Source organism: Porites lutea, chromosome 6 (assembly GCF_958299795.1).
Source record: "Porites lutea chromosome 6, jaPorLute2.1, whole genome shotgun sequence".
In the NCBI taxonomy this organism is placed as follows: Eukaryota; Metazoa; Cnidaria; class Anthozoa; order Scleractinia; family Poritidae; genus Porites; species Porites lutea.
In genome coordinates this window covers 28,332,086-28,350,790 of record NC_133206.1, presented here as the reverse complement: position 1 = coordinate 28,350,790, position 18,705 = coordinate 28,332,086, and the positions used below count along the sequence as shown (strand labels likewise).

Sequence of the window (18,705 nt, the reverse complement as noted above, 5' to 3'; positions counted from 1 at the left end):
AGCTTTGCCGAACTTAGTCTCCCGAGACAAAAACGGTTGCGTGAGATACGACGTTGGTTTTGTGTTATCTAATTGTGGAACATAATTTAGTCATGCTTGAATCCAAAAGATAAACAATAATAACTTACCACTGTAAATACTTTAGATTGTGCACTGAACTTCGCACAAGTCAAACACGCTGTTTGGCTCCTGCAACTTTGAGTACGAGTTAGAGTGCGAGTCAAGCGCTACAAAGCTTGTCGATCTTAAATTTTTGCTCGGAGATGTGACAGCTGATTCACACGTCATGCATTAGTCGAACGCTATTTAGAAATCCTGCCCCATTTAGAATTTAAAATCACGTAAAATTTATACTGGTTAACTACAGTTAACTAGAATTGGCGGATCCAGGCTGAAAAATTCTCACTGTTCCAAATAATGATTATCGATGAATCGGACATCAAACGTGATATAGATAAGAATTCTTTGTTCTTGTGGCAATTTGAGAACTCTAGTTAAATACTGACTCTTAAAACTGCTTTCAATGACGAAAATTTGCCGATGTCAGTAGCAAATAATGAATCAAGCCTATTTCTGGCTTCTCTCAGTTTGAGCTTGGGTAGCCTGTGAGTCCCCAACCCTCCCCTCAAGGGCCGACATTGGTATGGTATTTTAGCCTTTTCTTTCACCTTCTTTTCCATGGGAAGTGAAACAGTAGCTTACTTGTAATCAACTTAGAGCTTAGGGATAATACAGTAGACGTTTTAGGGTATAATCAGTGCTCTCTAAAACATCTAAAGGCTAACAGAAGAAATTTGTAGGGTAGGGTAAGTGCTTTTTGCAACTCCTCGACCCAGGTTCACAGAGCATAAAAGGAATGAAAACAGACGAATGAAGTGTTTTTGTCAATGCGGCCAGAAAATGTGATCATGTGAATCTTTAGCGAACGAAACATTACAATCGGACAATATGGAGAGATTTTCCAACAGAAAACTTTCAGAGGACGATCTTCTAGGCTGTTGGGAGGTAAGCTACGAAACGAATTTTAGCGCTGATAAAAAAGTAAGACGGAGAAATGAAACTAGTCCATTGTCACGGTCCAACAACACATAATAACATTCTTTCCTCTTTGTAGATTGTATCTTGTAAGTTAGCAGAAGAAAGATATCCGTCTGTGGAAGGGTAAGAGCTTTATATAACTCTTTAGAGTATTATAGGTTAATGATGAAATCCAGCATGGAGTCGTCTCTCTTTCATGATTATCATCAGTGAAACTATCAGACAAATATGCCGAGACGTCAAGAGCTTGTTTACATAAGTTATGCATTTAGCTTATATTGGTGAGCATTTTATTGTTGAGGAGAGAAAAATCTGAACCAGGGATTAGACTTCCTTGCTAAGCTGGTTTTATTATTATTATTATTATTATTATTATTATCATTTCTATATTATTATGATGATGATGATGAAGATGATCATCATTATTCATTAATTCACTCAAAAATTTAATATTTCACTGTTTGTGATTGAAGCTTAATTATTATTTTATAACCAGCTAGCACTTACTATATTCAAATGATGTAGACTTCAAAGTTATATAATTACTAGCAACCTCATTTCCAGGCAATAACCACTTTAGTTGTACAGAGCTTTAGAGCGCAGCAGCCTAGCTGTTTATTCTTGGGTGAATTAAATAATTATGGCTTTCGCTGCTATCCAAAGACAAAGCTTGAAGAACAAGCATTCAAAGCATGATCGTGACTCTCCCACTCTAAAAAGCTTAAACCAAGGTAGCATTTTAAACCACAATGAATGACTTCTTAGCCTGCGAGCGCAGAGGTTCTTTAGGCCGTCCCTTCCTCCACCAGAAAAGTTACTTACAGGTTGAGAGAAGCGATAACCAGGAATAGATCTGTGTTTGCAGGTTGATAACTTCTTCTTTTACAAACTGACTTACATGTGTGTTGTTGACAGTATAAAATTCCAGCTGGAGGAAGGAGGAGACTTGGTCTGGATGATGTCATCTGCCTTGGAACAAGAGACTTTGCCTTTTTTCTCTTGTGAAACATTCATGGTTTGTAATATTATTTTGTCCAGGTGATGGGGATCAATGACTGCTGTTTGTTAAATGTTTCTTTGAATTCTCTGAAAGGATTTCAAAATTTTTTGGCAATTTTTAGTTCGACAGATTTGAAGAAGAGCTGATTTGTTATGGCAGCAGTGTTGATAGGATTGGATTGAAGGTTAGAGATTGGCATAATATAGTCAAACCCCCCATAAGCAACCACCCAAAATGCGAAGATTTAGTGGTCGCTTACAGGAGGTTGTCATTAATTTATAAGAATAGACAAACAGGGGGTCTCTTCTGAGAAGAAGTCTGACGTATAATTTTTCGCTAATTAATTGCATGCAATTTCTAAGTTACATTATTTGTATAGTTGCATGTGACACTGAAAGTTCTTAGTGTTATACTCTGAGTGGCATAGTATGTACAGCAAACAGAGACCACATCATGCATTAAGTGGTTGCTTACAATAGGTTAAAAAAATGGAAAGTAATAAAACCGTGAGGCCAAAAAGTGGTCGCAGTCACTTATGGGTCGAGGTGGTCATGAGTTTACGAGAGGTTCTGGATTATAAAAGGGATCTCACGTGGCTGGGAAAATATATGGTGCTTTGGATAGGTGCAGGGGTTTCATTAAAAATTTAGTAGCAGGAGAAAGGTGTAACGTTACAGTGGAACATTTTGAAAAAGGCTCTATGTCTGAATAAAAAGTAAGCCCTAGGCTACTGAATATTTGCCGGAAAATTCTGCATAGCAAACAAAGAATTATCTGATGTCCAATGCCTTATGAACACTCTGTAGGTGGTTGCTTATGGGAGGTGGTTGCACATGCAGGTTCAACTGTATCTAAGTATAATACATATTAGTAAATATGCATCTACATAGTTTTATACAGCAAATTGAAGTTCCTAATGCTTTTAGAGAGATGTTTATTTTTCACTTTAACTCTGACATGAATGTTGCTTACTTATCCAGTGTATTCTATTATTTCAAATCTGCAACATGTTTTATTGTTTAATTGATTTTTATCATTTTTGCATTTAATTTCAGTGTACATTCGAGTCAAATCAGCTGGTACTCCGTTATGACAAACATTTGAAGCTGTGCTGTCAAAAGGCAAGCTGAAGCCTTTCTTTTTAACAGGGTATCAGGGCTCGAAAAAAGTCCCGTTCAGTTGTCTAGGTCAACTAGATTTTTTGCTGGGCAAGTAACTTTTATAATGCAGTTGCCTAATGGGTCCAGGCACTTCTTCATCCCTTAAAAAAATCATCAACTAAGACAAGCAAGAAGTGGCCACAGGCGGGCAAAATGTGAGAGCTTCTTGCTCAAAGGACAACTTTTAGCTGAAATTCAAGTTTTTTTCGAACCCTGGGTATATTTGTACAGTCAGCTTAATGGAAATAGCCAGTAGGTGTCCATCTTAGAAATGGTTCACCCATAGAGAGTAAGAGAAAATGCCTTCAGCATTTCAGGGACCAACTCTAGTGGTCCGTGATAGGGAGGTACATGGTGTTCATCTTAAAGATATATAGGGCTGTCTGCAAAGAGAGAATTCAGGCCTTTTGATAGGGTGTAAAATATTGGGAAGGGAAGGGATTGGAAATTCCGGGGGGGTGGGGGGTTCTCAAAGGCCCAAAGATTGAAGTAATTGTATGAAGCTTGACTGAAATTTCCAGAGAGGTGGGGGGGGGGGGGGGGGGACGAGGTGTCTAAGGAAAATCTCTTCCGTGGGGGAGGTATGGATAATTTTTGGAACAAAATAATATTAATCTTAGCTAACATTAGTGAGCTTAGGTAACAGTCATGGGATGGCAGTGAAGAGTCAGCAAAAAAGCAATAGGTTTACATGTAGATTGGCAGAACAACAACTTTGCATGTGCATCGCGCTTTTTTGTACAATTTTTTTGCTGTCACAGCACAACTACCACGTGACACTGCCTAATTTCATGTTTTGGGGAGGACGTGGACATTGAGGACAACGACTTTCTGTTTTCTAATTCTCCTGAACATCGATACAATCCCTTAGAGTTCAACTCTAGAAAAATTCACCAACATTTGACAAATTGAATGAGATAGAATAAGTGTCAGAGAGTTTAAAGCACCACAAATTCACTACAATTTCATAGCTGTCACCGTCGATGTAGCTTAAGCTACCTATTAGCATTGCTCTGTTCATCCTTGCTGAGCTGCAAATGATAAGACAGTGCACAGCATGCACATGTGCGGCTCATACATGCTTAGAATAGAGACATTATAATGGCCTCACTTGCTTGATGAGTTACTGGAAACTGGAGTATTAACTATAATGGCATTTCTCAAAATGGATTATGGCACTTGAGAGGGTGTGTCATGCCTTCCCCTGGCCCGCATATATTCCCCCTAAAAAAAGAAAAATGGTTAACAACCAATTTTAATTACTACATCTCCTTGACTGTTAGTGTTTACTTAATTTTCAACTGTTTTATAGGTGAATCAAGAACAATCTGATAATCTCTTCTCTCTTCCTTACACTCTGCTTGCTGCTTTGAATGAAGGATTTTTCACAGATATTACATTCACAGCTAGTAATGGTGAAAAGGTATTTTCCTTTATTAAAAATCACTATGTCTTTTCTTGCTAATGTTATAAATAATGGCGCAAGGTAGATGTCGCACAAACCAAAATGCCATGTATCCACTCCCAAAGAATACATTTCTTTTCAGCATAGGAGTGCTGCAAGCCCTTATGTTCATTAAAAAAAGTGTGCTTTAATTTGTGCCCCATCCCAACTTTAAATAAAGGAAAATCCTCAGATTACCAGTGTGTAGGAAATGGAACCCACTTTAATAGTATAGATTTTATTTTTAATTTTTAATTATTGAACTGTTTTGGAACAAAAACACAGGTGTGCATAATAGTATGTGTATAAACATGGACTTTAAATAACTCCTGCATGTGTTTCTCACTCTAATATACTTCACTATATTATTATTTGATGTGACTGTTGTTGTGTACCTTTGTGACAAGTTTTAATATTCCTATGTAAGTTACCCCACCCCTCCTTGTGGGGTGGAGAATTGTATAAGAAAATATGGCTGTGTAGAAGACTACAGATCAGACACATTTTCAGTATTATTCTGCCAAAAAACATTCCAAGGTGATTTGAAAAACGATTGCTCATTAAAGCTGCTGCCTGCTCCCTCACAGATAAAAAACAACTGGCCCTGAAAGAAAATGTTTTTTTTCCTTTCAGTTTCCAGCCCACAAAACTATCCTTTGCTGCTTTTTCACTGACATTTACAAATGGGACAAGATTCCTGCCTTCCTCACAGATCTCTCACCAGATGTTTTGCATGCCCTTCTGCACTATGTCTATACCTGCTGTCTGCCGAGGGACTTGTCCGAGGACACAGCAAAGAAGCTAATGAGAATTTCTCAATTAAATAGCAACGATGTTGGAAGTTTAGGAGAGCTGTGTGTAGAGTTTCTTGAAGCTACAGCTGTTAAAAACAGTGAGTACTTTTACAAGACTGTTGAAGAATTTCGAGGCCTTAAGGAATTTTGACACTAAGGTGTATTTAGAATTGAGCTCTGTGGACATGTGCAAAATTGCATCCCCCACCCCCTCCCCCCAGAAAAGCAAATTCGGTTATCACGTGTGATGAAAATTTGCAAACAAATTTATACATTTTTTTAACAAAGACATATTGCCAAAGGCTTAGAGGGAAGGTAACAAGCGTTAAGCAATGATTATTTCATTATGGGTTGGGGAACCCAGAAGAGATATTAGAAGGGGTACACAGTACATTTATGTCAGTTTTTCCATCATTTTGCTACAACCTCGAACAAAAGCTGTTGAGACACATCCAAAAAATAGCATTTTTTCCCTGTCATCCACGCCAAAAAGGAAAACGTCATCAAATGAATGCCCATTTCCCTTCTCCCCTTATCCAACGTTGTTTAGGATAACACGAGAAAAATGCCCATTGGTTTTTAGACCAAAGCAACTTTGAATAGGGGGTGGAGAGGGGTCTTATTTTTTTGGCTTAGAGGAGAAGGTACTATGGCGCAAAGGGTCAAGAGTTTGTCCTGAGGTTGTAGCGCCAACGAAATAGAAGTAAAGGGTAGAAAATGGATGGAACTGTCTCCCGAGTTTTTCCCGAGGTTGTCAAGCGCCAAACAAAGTGTGATGTGGCATGATTGTGTTTCTTTGCAGGGATTAAAAGTTTGATAAGTGAAATGTTTGCCATTCTGGAGCAAGTCTTACAAATGACAGAATCTCTCGCTGCTGACCTTCGGCATAACAACACTCAAGCATACGCATTGATTGCTGGGACAACGAAGTCTGCACTGAAACAACTCGTAATAGGTAAGAGGGATTGACAGTGAGAGAGAGCTCGTGAGTTTTGCATCATAAAGGCCCTTTCCAAGGTGTTTTTTTTTTTTTTCAACGTTTGATTGTGACCAGCTAGCAAAAATCAGTCAACACGGCTAAAATGAACGCCTTAATATTAGTAAAGATGTCAAGTTTGAACGTGATTTGAAGAAAACTAACGAAGATATTAATCCACAAAATGTCTGTAAAATTCTAATGGTAGGGGGCAAGTTGGTGCCTCTTCTCCCCCACTATACAAGCGTCTGTAATATTTCTGGACTTAATGGAGCAATATTTTCGCTCCCTTTTAACGTACCGCCTTTAAACTTGGTAAGTTACCTAATTTCAAGGCGCTCTTTGTAGCAGTTTCAATGGATATTCGCTAACTGATCTTTATCAAAACTATAAAAAAAAAATTGTGGAGGGTTCGAGGGTTGTTGTAGATGGTCTCGTGTGCTCATTGGCCGGCAGCGTTATATAGTCTTTACGATTACGAGAACAGTGGATCGAACCACAACGAAGCGATTTCTACTTTCTTTGTTTAAGACTTTGCTTAGCAGGAAAGCCTTTCGCCAATGGCTTGTAGTGTCAGGTTTTCAACATTTAACATCATTTCTATGACTTATAAGAGCGTGTACAAGGAAAATTTGCTGTCTGCTTGTTGAAAATGGGTTTCATTCAAGAGCGGCAATTTACAAGAGCAGAGGTACATTTTAGTGATGAGCGATGCTTGGGTTATTTTCTCAGTTATGTCTCTGTTTTTTTTTTTTCGTTTTTTTTTTTAGGAATTTTAAAGTTTACTTTACTCTGCGACATTTTTACTAAGCATAAATCTGATTTGTCAAGGGAAGAACGCCAGGAAATTATTCAGCACAGTAGGAAGAGGTAGGCAAGTGCTCGTAGTTCAAAATTGCAGTGCTAAAAATTGATTTTACTGTAGACTCATTTAGCCTCAAAACACTTGTACAGTAATGTCGGGAAGCGTTTGAAAGTGCCTTAATTTAGTTTAAATAGTTTATACATTGTAGTATTTTATCTATTGACGCGAAGGCGTAGGATTATACTGCGCAAACTCAAAAGTTAGAACCAGCTTGTAGAGTACAATTAACAGTACCAGAGGAAATTACCGTCATTGGAATGGTTACTGCTAGTTTACCAGCTGTGTTGAGGCTTTTTTGGGCGTTTTGGCTTTCCTAATGTGGTAAGTATATGCTTACTGACTCGTACATACTTTGTTGTTGTACAGGTTACCGAGTTTTGTGGAACTAGTTGAAACGTTCTTGGTTATTTTTCAAGCTTCTGTGTCTGGACTCAGTCGTTCTGACAAGGAGGAATTGGCTGTGCACATTATTCCTGAGGTAAATGTTGTTATTAATTCTATAGTTCCGATTTTGATGAAGATTTTGATGATGATGATGATGATGATTGTAACATAACCTGAGCCAGGCTTTTATATACATATATAGGAGGAACTTCGCAAAACACGAGTCCCGCGCTTAAGCGCGTGCAAAGAGAGCGGGTATCGTGAATAAGGTCTATTGTAACGATGATGAAGATGACTATAACAACGTTGACTTTGATGATCGCAACAAAATGGCATCAGAAATGTAAACCTGCTTTTAAAGAGAAGCAATTCACTTTGACTTCTCTAGAAGTTTGTGAATGACTTAAATCTTTCACTGTCTTTAGGATTCCACTTTCATGTAGAATATATGCATATTTTTTTTTCCTTTATAAAAAGATTGAAAAGATGTGGCTGACATCCACAGAGCTGGGAGGTAATGCCCTCGACGCACTGGAAAATATCACAAAGAAAGCGGATAAAGATCATAAGAAGAAAACGCACCTCCCAAAGATGGCAACGTCTTTAAGTCGAACACTCAGAAATGTAAGTGAATTCAGTGTCATTAAAGAGGGAAGGAAACTTCTTCTCCAAGGCTTCCAGTTCTTGGGGACAAAACCCTGTGATACTGCTCCAAGAGCCAAAATATGGACATCTTGTTGTCTTCGCGATAAGCAGCACAAAATCAAACCAGTTGAAATACTCACTTCAGAAACTCTAGGGAGAATGGTACAAGCTGTGGGTGCAGTGATTTCTGGGATTGTTTGAGTGGACAAGCGTTACTTACGATTGGTCGATGGTATTCAAGGCAACCAATAGCCAATCATAAGAATCGCTTGCCCACCCAAATGATCCCAGAAATCCTTGCGCCGAAATTTTGTACCCATTCCCCCTTACAGTTTCTGGGGTGTGGAATTTCTGTGATCCTCCAACCTCATGGGGAGCTTACAAAACGACGACTATGACGTTATCGAAAACAACGTGAAAATAAAAACCATGACAACAGGATGTTTCTACCGTCGTCGTTGTGGTTTCGTTAGCCACCTTTTTCTTCCTTCGCCCAAGAAAACTGTGTGCCTGCATCGTTGACTACCTTTAAATGGCAAACTGGCATTTAGCTTCGTTTACGACCTCATTGTCGAACTGATCATGAATATACATAACGTTTGGTTTTTAGGCTGTTCACTTAAGAGAAGTGATGACATTGAAGAGATTTCAACAGAAAGTTTCATCGACACTTGTGTTTTTGTTACAGAAAAGGTAAAGTTTCATTTGTGAAATTGAACATGTGACTCCTCTAAAGTTGGATCCGTACATACGTCTTGAACATCTTCGTATTTCTACTTTTTAATTTAGGGGAGATTTTGCTGCTTTATCAGAAGACCAAAAAATCAGGGCAGTAGTTAAATCCATGGACAAAATAATGTTAGAGGTAAGCAAGACTTTTTTGCTCGACGCGTTACTGGACGGAAGCAGTTTTAACCCGCTTCTTGAGCCGTTTTCGTGAAGCTAAACAAATACTGGGAAATATAACAACAGTGAATTTATATAGCGCACACATGTATTAGCTCCTCGAGGCGCTTCACAAAGATTAAAAATATGTAAAAGACTAATAAACTAAAAAGTAAGAATGATAAAGAATGAGCTAAAAACATCTTACTAACAATATGCTAAAAAGCTACTTAAATGCGAAGTTAAGAATATGCTAGGCTAGTTTATAAGTTAGTTAATATGATTTGTTTGCAGATTCCAGAGCAAATTCGCACTCTTCAAAAATTTCCAAGAGTATTTGAGAAAAAGCTCTCTTGGAAAGAATGGAAACATTCATATAAAGTGTGGACTTCTTTTGTGGTGAGTATGAAACCCGGGTTTGCGTTAGATAACTTCTGTTCAATGTTAGAACGTGTGGCATTCATAGAGATAATTAGCTCAAGAATTTTGCATTACTTTGTTTTGCACTGCAACTCTTTGTGATTGGCTGAAAAAATCTCGCGTCACTTTCTCAACCAATCTACAGAGTCTTGCATTACGAAAGGTGATGGCAAATAGAGTCATTCTTGAACCAGTAGTGGAAGAAGCTAGCAGCCTTATACACGATACTGAATTCACTAATCTGGTCAAAGAGATTGGTTTCCTGAGAGAATCTGGGGATGAAGACAAACCTGAAAATCCGTCACCACCGAAGGTAATCTTTTAAGCATGCACAAAAGTAGTTGTTTTTAACATCTTCAGGAATCACCAGTTATTTTGTAACGGATTGGAAGTCCCAGGCATAAGTGGGCGTGCTTATCACTAAATGTGGACGAAACAGAATTAAGAGAATTATTTCTCGAACGACATTTTACCAGTTTATCATCAAGTCGTGGGCATTTAGAAACGGTTGCTCTTTCTGAATTTAGATACTGTGAACTGGAAAATTTACTACCTTTATTATCGTATCACCATAGTACACGGCCGCTGATCACATACATGGCACGTGTTGCATATGAACCTAATTAGTGATAGCGTGGTTCTTTGGAGTCTTTCTGTAGCTCACAGGTGTGGACATCCGGGCTGAGTTGCTCAAAGCATGGTTAGCTTTAACCATTGGTTAAGCAGTATCAAAACCAATACGTTGTCAAGGTATTAAACGCTGGTTAACGCTAACCATGCTTCGAGCAACTGGGCCCCGATCTATGTGTGGAATAACCTGGGCTCAAATCCTGCAAAGCATTCTGGGCCAAGTTGTTCAAAGGCCGATCAGAGCTGACCAGGGGTTAGAGTTTAATCCGGGTTTCTTTTGCGTTTTTTCAAAAGCACATTCTCGGATATTTTCTCAACTGTTTTTAGAGCATCCACTCAACAAATTATAGACAAAAATTATATACTGAATTTGCTTTTTACGTTTTCATATTTCCTCGTAAACACTTAGTCGCGTGGTAAGCGTTCAAAGCTAGTTATGTATTGTCTCTGTTGTCGAGTAGTGGTCTCAAAATTAACTCATTGCCAGTTGTTTTCGTTGAACTCTCTTACGTATTATGTCCATTAACAATATGAAGATAATATCTCCGATTCTCGTGATTTTTGTTTTTCCTTTATTCTTCTAGAAAAGCACAGCACGTGTGGAGTCCGTAGTCACTTGTCCGCCGGGCGATAAGAGCCCACTCGCACAGTCGGTCTTACAACTGTTGCTTTCTGGAGATTATGCTGATATGAGCTTCACCTTCGACACAACAGACCTAGTTCATTGTTCTACTTGCGCAGAATGTAAACACTTCAGTAAGCAGAACAGCCGAGCGGAGATTCCCGCGCACCGTGTTATTGTAGCAACACGTTGTGACTGGTTTAGAAGAGCACTGCTCAGTGGAATGAAAGAGTCTATTGAAAGGTGAGGAATTCCTTGGACGATTTAGTTTCAAGCAATAATTATATCAAACCTGAGATGCATATGCCTGGTTATGGGATGTGACTCTCTGTTGTGCTTACATTTTACAACAAGGGGTACCTTGCGGCAACGGGGCGAATTCGTTTGCCTTTTGTGGAATGTGCCTATCCAGATCTTCGCGATTTGTTACATAATTTTAGAGGTTTACAGTGGATTCCGCTGTAGAAAAGGATGGCACTCGACTAACAACTTCGGCACATTCTAGGCTTTCACTTCTATTAAGCAATAACAACATGGCTTGAAGCTGTGTTGGTTAGGATCACCGACTTGTGTTTTATGGAAATTCAAAACTATAAATGTTAGAAAGTAAAATATAGTTCAAGTGAGGCCTTTGACTGCTGAAATTAAAAATTAAAATTAAATTCCGAGCTTTCGCCTATCAATGGATCATCAGGGATTAAGCCGCGTGGTAATATGAAAAAATTGGTGTAAAGCAAAATATGTGAAAAGGGAAAGAAAGGGGCGGAATGTATCTGAGGTATAATAATATAGACTTGAATAAAATACAAAGATCTAATGAGCGAGTGGCACGGGACGAAGAGTCTCTCTAAAGGCATAATGATTCTTAAGGATAGTCTTTAAATCGGAATGTCCGCAAATTCATTGCATTCCTCACGGGAGTTTAGGGCTGTCTCAATGTAAATCGAGCAGCCAAAAGAACATGCTGGTTGACAGAAAGGCAAAAATAAATCAAAAATAAATTGGTCGAAAGGCAGAAATAAATTCTAAAAAACAAAAGGTCCTCAAATGCGTTGCATTCTTCACGGGAGGTAAGGACTGGTTCAACGTAAATCGAACTGCGAAGAACACGCTGGTTCTGATAAAGGTTTTGAGAATATAACCCTATTCCTTGATTAGCTACCGCATATATTTCAATTTACCAAGGAAAAGAGGACACTGAAAACTCTGGTTCTGAGTCGAGAGGCGAACAAGCTACCTCAATGTAATAAATCGAGCTGTGAAGAACAAGCTGGTTCTGACAAAAATTGGAGCGTAAAACCCTATTCCTTTATCAGCTGCTGCTTTAAACGCAATTTATAAAGCAAACCAGAGCACTAATAGCCCTTTAAAACTAGAAATCGTATTAAAGCTTGCTCACCTGTTAGGTCCTCTTGAACAGACAACGAACAGCTGCACACTGGATCACCCAATTGACCACTCCAGAAAATACCATAACATACCATAATACTCTTTGTTTGTCACCCCAACATTTTGCATAAGCATTGTCTTGTTTCTCTTGGGAGTTGATATGGCCCCAAGAGAAACTGAAAACACTCATTCTCTATTTTCCAATTCCCCATAATACACTCTGTTTGCCCCCCAAATTTTGCATAAACCATTGTTTTTAAATGTTCCTGGGAGTATTGCATTTTCCCAAGAGCATTTTAAGACAATAAGTTATGCAAAATTTGGGGGGCAGACAGAGTGTATTATGGGGAATTGGAAAATAGTCAATGCAAAGTTTTGGGGTGACAAACAAAGAGCATTATGGTATGTTAAGGTATTTTCTGGAGTGGTCAATTTCGAACCATGAGTTGTAAAAACAAGACCATGACGTCACTGCCCAAATATGGGGTCCTACTTAAACCCAGATATGGTCAAAAATGCAAATTTTAGAGAGTTACGCAGAATTTGAGAGTTTTTGTAGTAAATGTATTGGTGTAGCACTGGAACCGATAGTGGAATTGCACCCGTTTTAGCCATCTTATTGATGAACAGTTACGACTTACCGATATTTCCAGCAACCATTTGCCGTCTCTCCCCTTCGAATATTGATGAATAAACAATAGTTCTTGACGAAATTCAAAGGAAACGTTCGCAAAAATGTTACGTGCATTAAGATCCGATTTCCAAACATCTCTCTCGATAGTGATTTGCTTTGTTTTTCTCTTGTTTGGAAATCCCTATGAACACGCGCACTTGTTTTAGAAATATAACGTCTGGGCCAACTTCAATTTGGCTCCGTACTGGCTTTGAAAGTAGACTTCGGCCTTATGAGTGCATGTCTTCTTGTGTACTTGGGTTACTGGACATCGTCAGGTTACGTTTACACGCACAAGCAGTGTTTCAAACTCATTTTCTGTTTTCAAAGTCGCCCGTTTTAGCAACCTAAAATTATAAACGTTGGCCAGGCGTCTCAAATGAACGCATACTCCCACAGCCAGGGTGGAAGAGGAAATTATAGAGAAAATGGAACGTAAATATCTTTTGCTAATGTTTCATGATCTTTCTGTAGCCTACGGAAAGATCATAATTACGAGCCAATAAAAACACTACCATATGACAGCTTGCCACATATGCGGCCGAACGCACGCCTCGCCAATTGGCGATTTTCACTACAAGTTTAGTCGCTATTTTTTTTCTTCTCGCTGTGGTAACCAACTTAACGCTCACAGCTTTAAATGCTAACAAGTCGGCATGAAAACGAAAGCTGTTCCTTGAATCGTGTTAGTAAAAATCCGCTTTCTCCATTCAATACATTTACGAGTCATTTGATTATGTAACCCGCAGTGTTAAAATTCTAAATTTCAGACGTATATTAGTCCCTGACACGAGCCCGTGTTTATTCCACAAGTTTCTTGGATACCTGTACAGCGGTACGCTTGATAAGCGCACTCTCAGTACGGATGATGTCCCTGAAATGCTAGCACTGAGTGACAAGTATGAGGTATGATGACCCACTGATGTCGTTATATATAGCCTGCGAGCAAGCCAGCGAAGCGAGTAAAGCGAGTCTCGCGAGAACGCACGAGCGAGCGTCCCCTCACTCGCGCGTTCTCGCGAGGCTCGCTTTGCTCGCCCAAATAGGAGAGCTTGCTCGCAGGCTAGTTATATACCGTGACCATACGTGTCAATAGTTGAAGTTTACGAAAGGTTAGGGAAATCTGTTATTTCCTTCTGTAAAATGACCTAAAAGGGCTACAGAAGGATTTTGTAGTTGGAAAAAGTCGCGAAAATTTAATAGTTTCGTGATTTATTCATATTTGAACTTAAAGAAAGTGCATTTACAGCGGTTGAAAGGGATCCAAAGTTCTAAACAAGGTTTGTGGAAGGGGGTGCCATTTGGGTACCTTTTCTGTCCAGAATGGCATATAAAAGGGTATGGGATTAGACTTCGGAGCGGAGCCTCCTGGTATAAAACTTTGTTCAGTACCCCCATCCCCTCGGGGTTCGTTATTCACTCAGTAAATGGACACCAATGAAGACCTGAAAGGTCGAAACCCGAAACATCGCGATCAACAACGAAGTGATTACCTCGAGACAAACGGGTGAATAACATCTTTCACGACAACTAAGTGGTATCCATCAACAAACGACTGAATTAGCCACAGAAGGTTTTTACTTATCACCGGTATAGAACGCGGTTGGTTTTTAAAGGTCAGTTTTACAAGACTAAGAAGTTAAGAGAAATGATTTCGGGGCTTACAATAGTAATACCAATTTCAGAAATGAAGCACACACTATCAACTCCGCGACATGGCCAGGCGAGGCGAGTGCAAAAACACTCCTTTAAGCGTCAGCGCCACCGTACAGATGAACCCTAATAAGGACGAAACAGCTGTCCATGGCTGCCACTGCCAGCGTGATATGGCTGTGCGCATGCGTGAGGTACTGGCCATACCGCGGAGTTAATAGTGTGTGCTCGCCTTCAGTGCTGAAATTGGTATTACTTAGGACTAGTGATCGTTCAATTGACACGACAGTGACACCCTAGCTGTGTGATATAATTTAGGGAAAGCAGTTTCTTGTTCTTTGTTAAAGACCTTCAGGTGTTATATTCTGTTACAGGTGGATTCTTTGAAGGAGATTTGCGAACAGATTTTGTTGTGTGATGTCGATGAAGACACAGTGCTGCTCTACATGGGTTTGGCGGAACAGTTTACTGTGCCCCGTTTGAAGGTATCTATCGTACTTTGGTTGACAAGCATTGAAAACCGTTGTTGTTATTGGCAAAGCGCACGCCGCATGAGTTTATTGAATCAATGTCAGGACAAAAGAAAGTACAATCAAACAGGGCCTTCTTCAGTGGGTAGAAAATCACTTTTAAGTAATGATCTGGGTAAGGAGGAAGGCACTATTATTATTATTATTATTATTATTATTATTATTATTATTATTATTATTATTGTTATTATTATTATTATTATTATTATTATTATTATTATTGGGCAATAAGCTTTCCCCACATACAATGTTTCCACTTTTGCTCAGAGAATGCATAAACCTACAGAAAGGCAGTTTACAAAATAGAATGTACATTTTTGAACTCTATTTTGAAAGGGCGTTCCTTGTGTTTAAAGATTTCGACCAATCATAAGAGCTGCAAACAATAGAAAAGAAAAGTTTACAGTTTCCTATGTTACTGACATAGGAATTCTGTGTTAATTAGACAGGAGAGTTGGTTGGAAAACTAGGGATTAATATACATGCTGTTTTGCGACGTTTTCATAAATCTTGTTGTTTAGACCAAACAGAAGTATAGTACAGACAATAGAGCGTTTTCACTTACGTGGCCTGCATCTATACAAATTTATGGAACACAGGAAAGCGTTTGCATAAGAAAAGAGTTCAACTCCCACGGATTGGTTTGGGACACCAACATGGCCGCCATTTCACTGTTTTGGGACACCAATATGGCCGCTGTGACGTCATGTGAAAACACTCTATAACGCAAGTCAACCGGAAGTGGACTTTTTGCAATCTTGGGCCGTAAACAAATTTTGTAGCAGATCGTCTCTATCAGAGTAAAGACACCTAGCAATACAAATTTCGTAGCATCAAGGCATATTAAAAGAGAAAAAAAGCTCACTTTCGGTTGACGTACGTTTCTCAAAAACGTTGCTGCACGTTGCTGCTTAAGCTCCCTAATAGTTAAGTTACCGAAAATAAGCCCCTCCATGTATAAGCTCCTCCAAATATAAGCCCCCAAACCCCGCGGGGGCTTGTACTTGGAAAATTGCCCTCAAATACAAAGTAAAACAAAGCAAAAACGGTAGATTTACTTCCAACTATAAGGCCAGCCCAATCGATTTTGAAACGCAAATTTCTCTCCGTAGTTAAGCCCCTCCGAATATAAGCCCCTCCAAAAATAAGCCCCTCAAACAGGGCCTTTGAAAAATGTAAGCCGTGGGGCTTATTTTCGGAATTTTACGGTAGCACCTTTTATCTGGACCGTTACTTAAATTAAACGCTTTAATTTTTAATCCGGAGGTACATTTACACACTGAAGATGTGGTTCATTGTTCCTGTTTCTATTTTTAGGAAGAATGTTTACGTTATATTGCTGCACATCCTGAGGTCATGGACTTAGACATGTTTCAAGAGCTTCCGTCCAATTTAAAGAAAGAAATCACAGATAATGTGAAGCAAAACATGTAAGTTAGATCTAAGAAATAATTAATGTCATAGTATGTGTCTTAATTCTAGTTGAACTTACCACCTTCGTGGACATAGATTGGACTGATCAAGCAAAGAGAATTGTTCCTTTAAAAAGATGACTTAATGCCATACTGATCTAGTACATGTTTTGAAGTTTCGTATCAATACGTATCTATTTGTTTCTTTTTCTGCATAATATCCTCGAGGGTTAACAAAGAAGTGTTTTAGAAGTAAGATCTTAGGAAAGATATCTCCTTCAGTAGAGAGGGTCGCACTATTTGTTGTTGCTGGTGATATGTATGGAAATTTTACTTGGCGTCTTTTGTAGGCCGCAGGTTGACCCAATTTCAGAAGAGGTACGGCAAGCCTTTGCAGTAAGTATTCCTCGTTTGACACCGAACCGTTTCTTAGATTTCTATTTCTATTTGAACGACGCGAATCCAAATATTGAAACATTATTTGTCGATTTTGTTCCAAGTTGACGACGTTAGAAGACTTGGAGGATCTGTTACATGATGATGATGACGAGGATGATGATGACTATGATAGTACTGGTGACGATGATGATGACGTCATGCCGCGTGGGAACAGCCAGGTCGAACGGTGTATTGAAACTCTAAGGGGTGTCCTGGGAGACGCTGTACCGAGAAGGGAACTCTTGCGCGTGACTCTTGCTGCGGACTGTGATCCTAACAGAGCGCTTAATTTCTATTTTGCGTGACACCCATGAACCGATATGGCGTTACACCTCCTTCGCTTCTTACACACGGCGTCTGATAAACTTTAACTTCAAAGTAAACGTTATCTTCAATTTTTGTGATAGTATTGCAGAGAGGAGGGAGGTTGGGGAGGTGGTCGACCAACAGTGCTGAGGTAACAAACTTTCTCTTATTCATACTCAGCCTGCATATCTGGCGGTTTTGTTTGGAAGGGGTAATGGGGTTGAGAGGTGCGAGCGAGCGACGAGGCCGTGAGGAGAATGGAGCGCTTTCTCGGCTTCGCCGCTTATTTTTGCGCTCACCAGACAAAACCGCAAGCTCTGCGCACGTTGTACTATTTTTTTTTCCCTCTCAAACGTTTCGAATCACTTGGTCCGAGCGAGTCTCTTAGTCGTTCGTCTCGAATACGTCACCAAAATGCATTGTACCGAGAAGACGCCGTCTTTTGGAAGTACTTTTTACGTCGAAAGCGATACGCCTCTTTCCAAAATGGCGTCAAATTTTTCCTTGTTTTGTCTTTATGATAATTGGCCCTCGATGCCTAGTTTAAGGTAAAATTTCTTTTCAAGTTGCGTTTTCACTCACGTGGCCAGCATCTGTGCAAATTTATGGAAACAAAGAAAGCTCTTACGTAAGAGTTCAACTCCACAGGATTGGTTTGGGACACAACACGCTCTATTTTGCAAGTGCAATCGAAGCAAAGAAGGCTATTTAGTAATTTAAAAGAAGAAAATGTTACATCTGGAATAAGGTTTCTTAGCCTCATTCGTGTGGTGTTGCGAATGTGTCACCCATGGAAAGTTAGCTTTCGGGGATTTGAGCGAGTTATAGATCATCCCGCCGGGAGGAACAAAAGTCGTTTTGGCAACTTTTAAGTTTTTTTTTTAAGACTGAATACTGATATAAACCTTTTTCAAAGATACTGTATTTTAAAAAACGAAATTACAGCGTATCCAGTGGTGTAAAGAGCGCAAAAAAAATAATCCATTGGTGAGACGTTCTAGGTCTTTCCTCACAAACGCGAGGAAGCAGATAAATGGAATTATCTATCACAGGACATTAATTTCAGGACTCACGGCATGAGCTGTAGTTATTTGAAGGATGATTTTGATATCCATCGTATGTTGCTTCGCTGTTGGCGTCTGTTACTTCGCAGTTAAGTTTAAAAATTAAAAATAATTCTTCGATACAATTTTTCGTCCAGAGATGGGTAATATTATACTCCTGTCTTGACGTTTTTTTCTGGGGGTTTTTAATGAGTATTATTTAAATAACTTCAATAAGGTTGTCTCAGCTGTACAACTAGCAAATCCTGTATGAAATATGTAACGTGTATAAAGAAATTAGGTATTTATGTTTGCAAGTTCTGAAACTGTTGCTTGGGAGATTTTTTAATAAATTTTCTGAATGGTCGGTAATTTGGTCTGTTTTATTCGGACACCCT

The 18,705-nt window shown here is 39.2% G+C and overlaps 1 protein-coding gene across 6 annotated transcripts; it reads left to right on the top strand.

Moving 5' to 3' along the window:
• Positions 1–856: 856 nt before the first annotated feature.
• On the top strand, positions 857–18,674 carry LOC140940384 (uncharacterized). 6 transcript variants are annotated; one of them, XM_073389344.1, is made up of 21 exons: positions 857–1,005; positions 1,115–1,161; positions 1,954–2,053; positions 2,160–2,222; positions 3,094–3,159; positions 4,511–4,621; positions 5,276–5,534; positions 6,239–6,391; positions 7,183–7,282; positions 7,644–7,755; positions 8,139–8,285; positions 8,917–8,999; positions 9,096–9,171; positions 9,486–9,590; positions 9,757–9,924; positions 10,826–11,106; positions 13,696–13,831; positions 14,953–15,063; positions 16,426–16,538; positions 16,871–16,916; positions 17,021–18,674. In XM_073389344.1, exons 1-21 carry the CDS (start codon positions 949–951, stop codon positions 17,261–17,263), a joined length of 2,577 nt encoding a protein of 858 aa, XP_073245445.1. In that variant the 5' UTR covers positions 857–948; the 3' UTR covers positions 17,264–18,674. The 6 variants fall into 6 exon arrangements, with proteins under 6 accessions (XP_073245445.1, XP_073245447.1, XP_073245446.1 ...); XM_073389346.1 differs by lacking the exon at positions 4,511–4,621; XM_073389345.1 differs by lacking the exon at positions 9,486–9,590.
• The last annotated feature ends 31 nt before the right edge of the window (positions 18,675–18,705 follow it).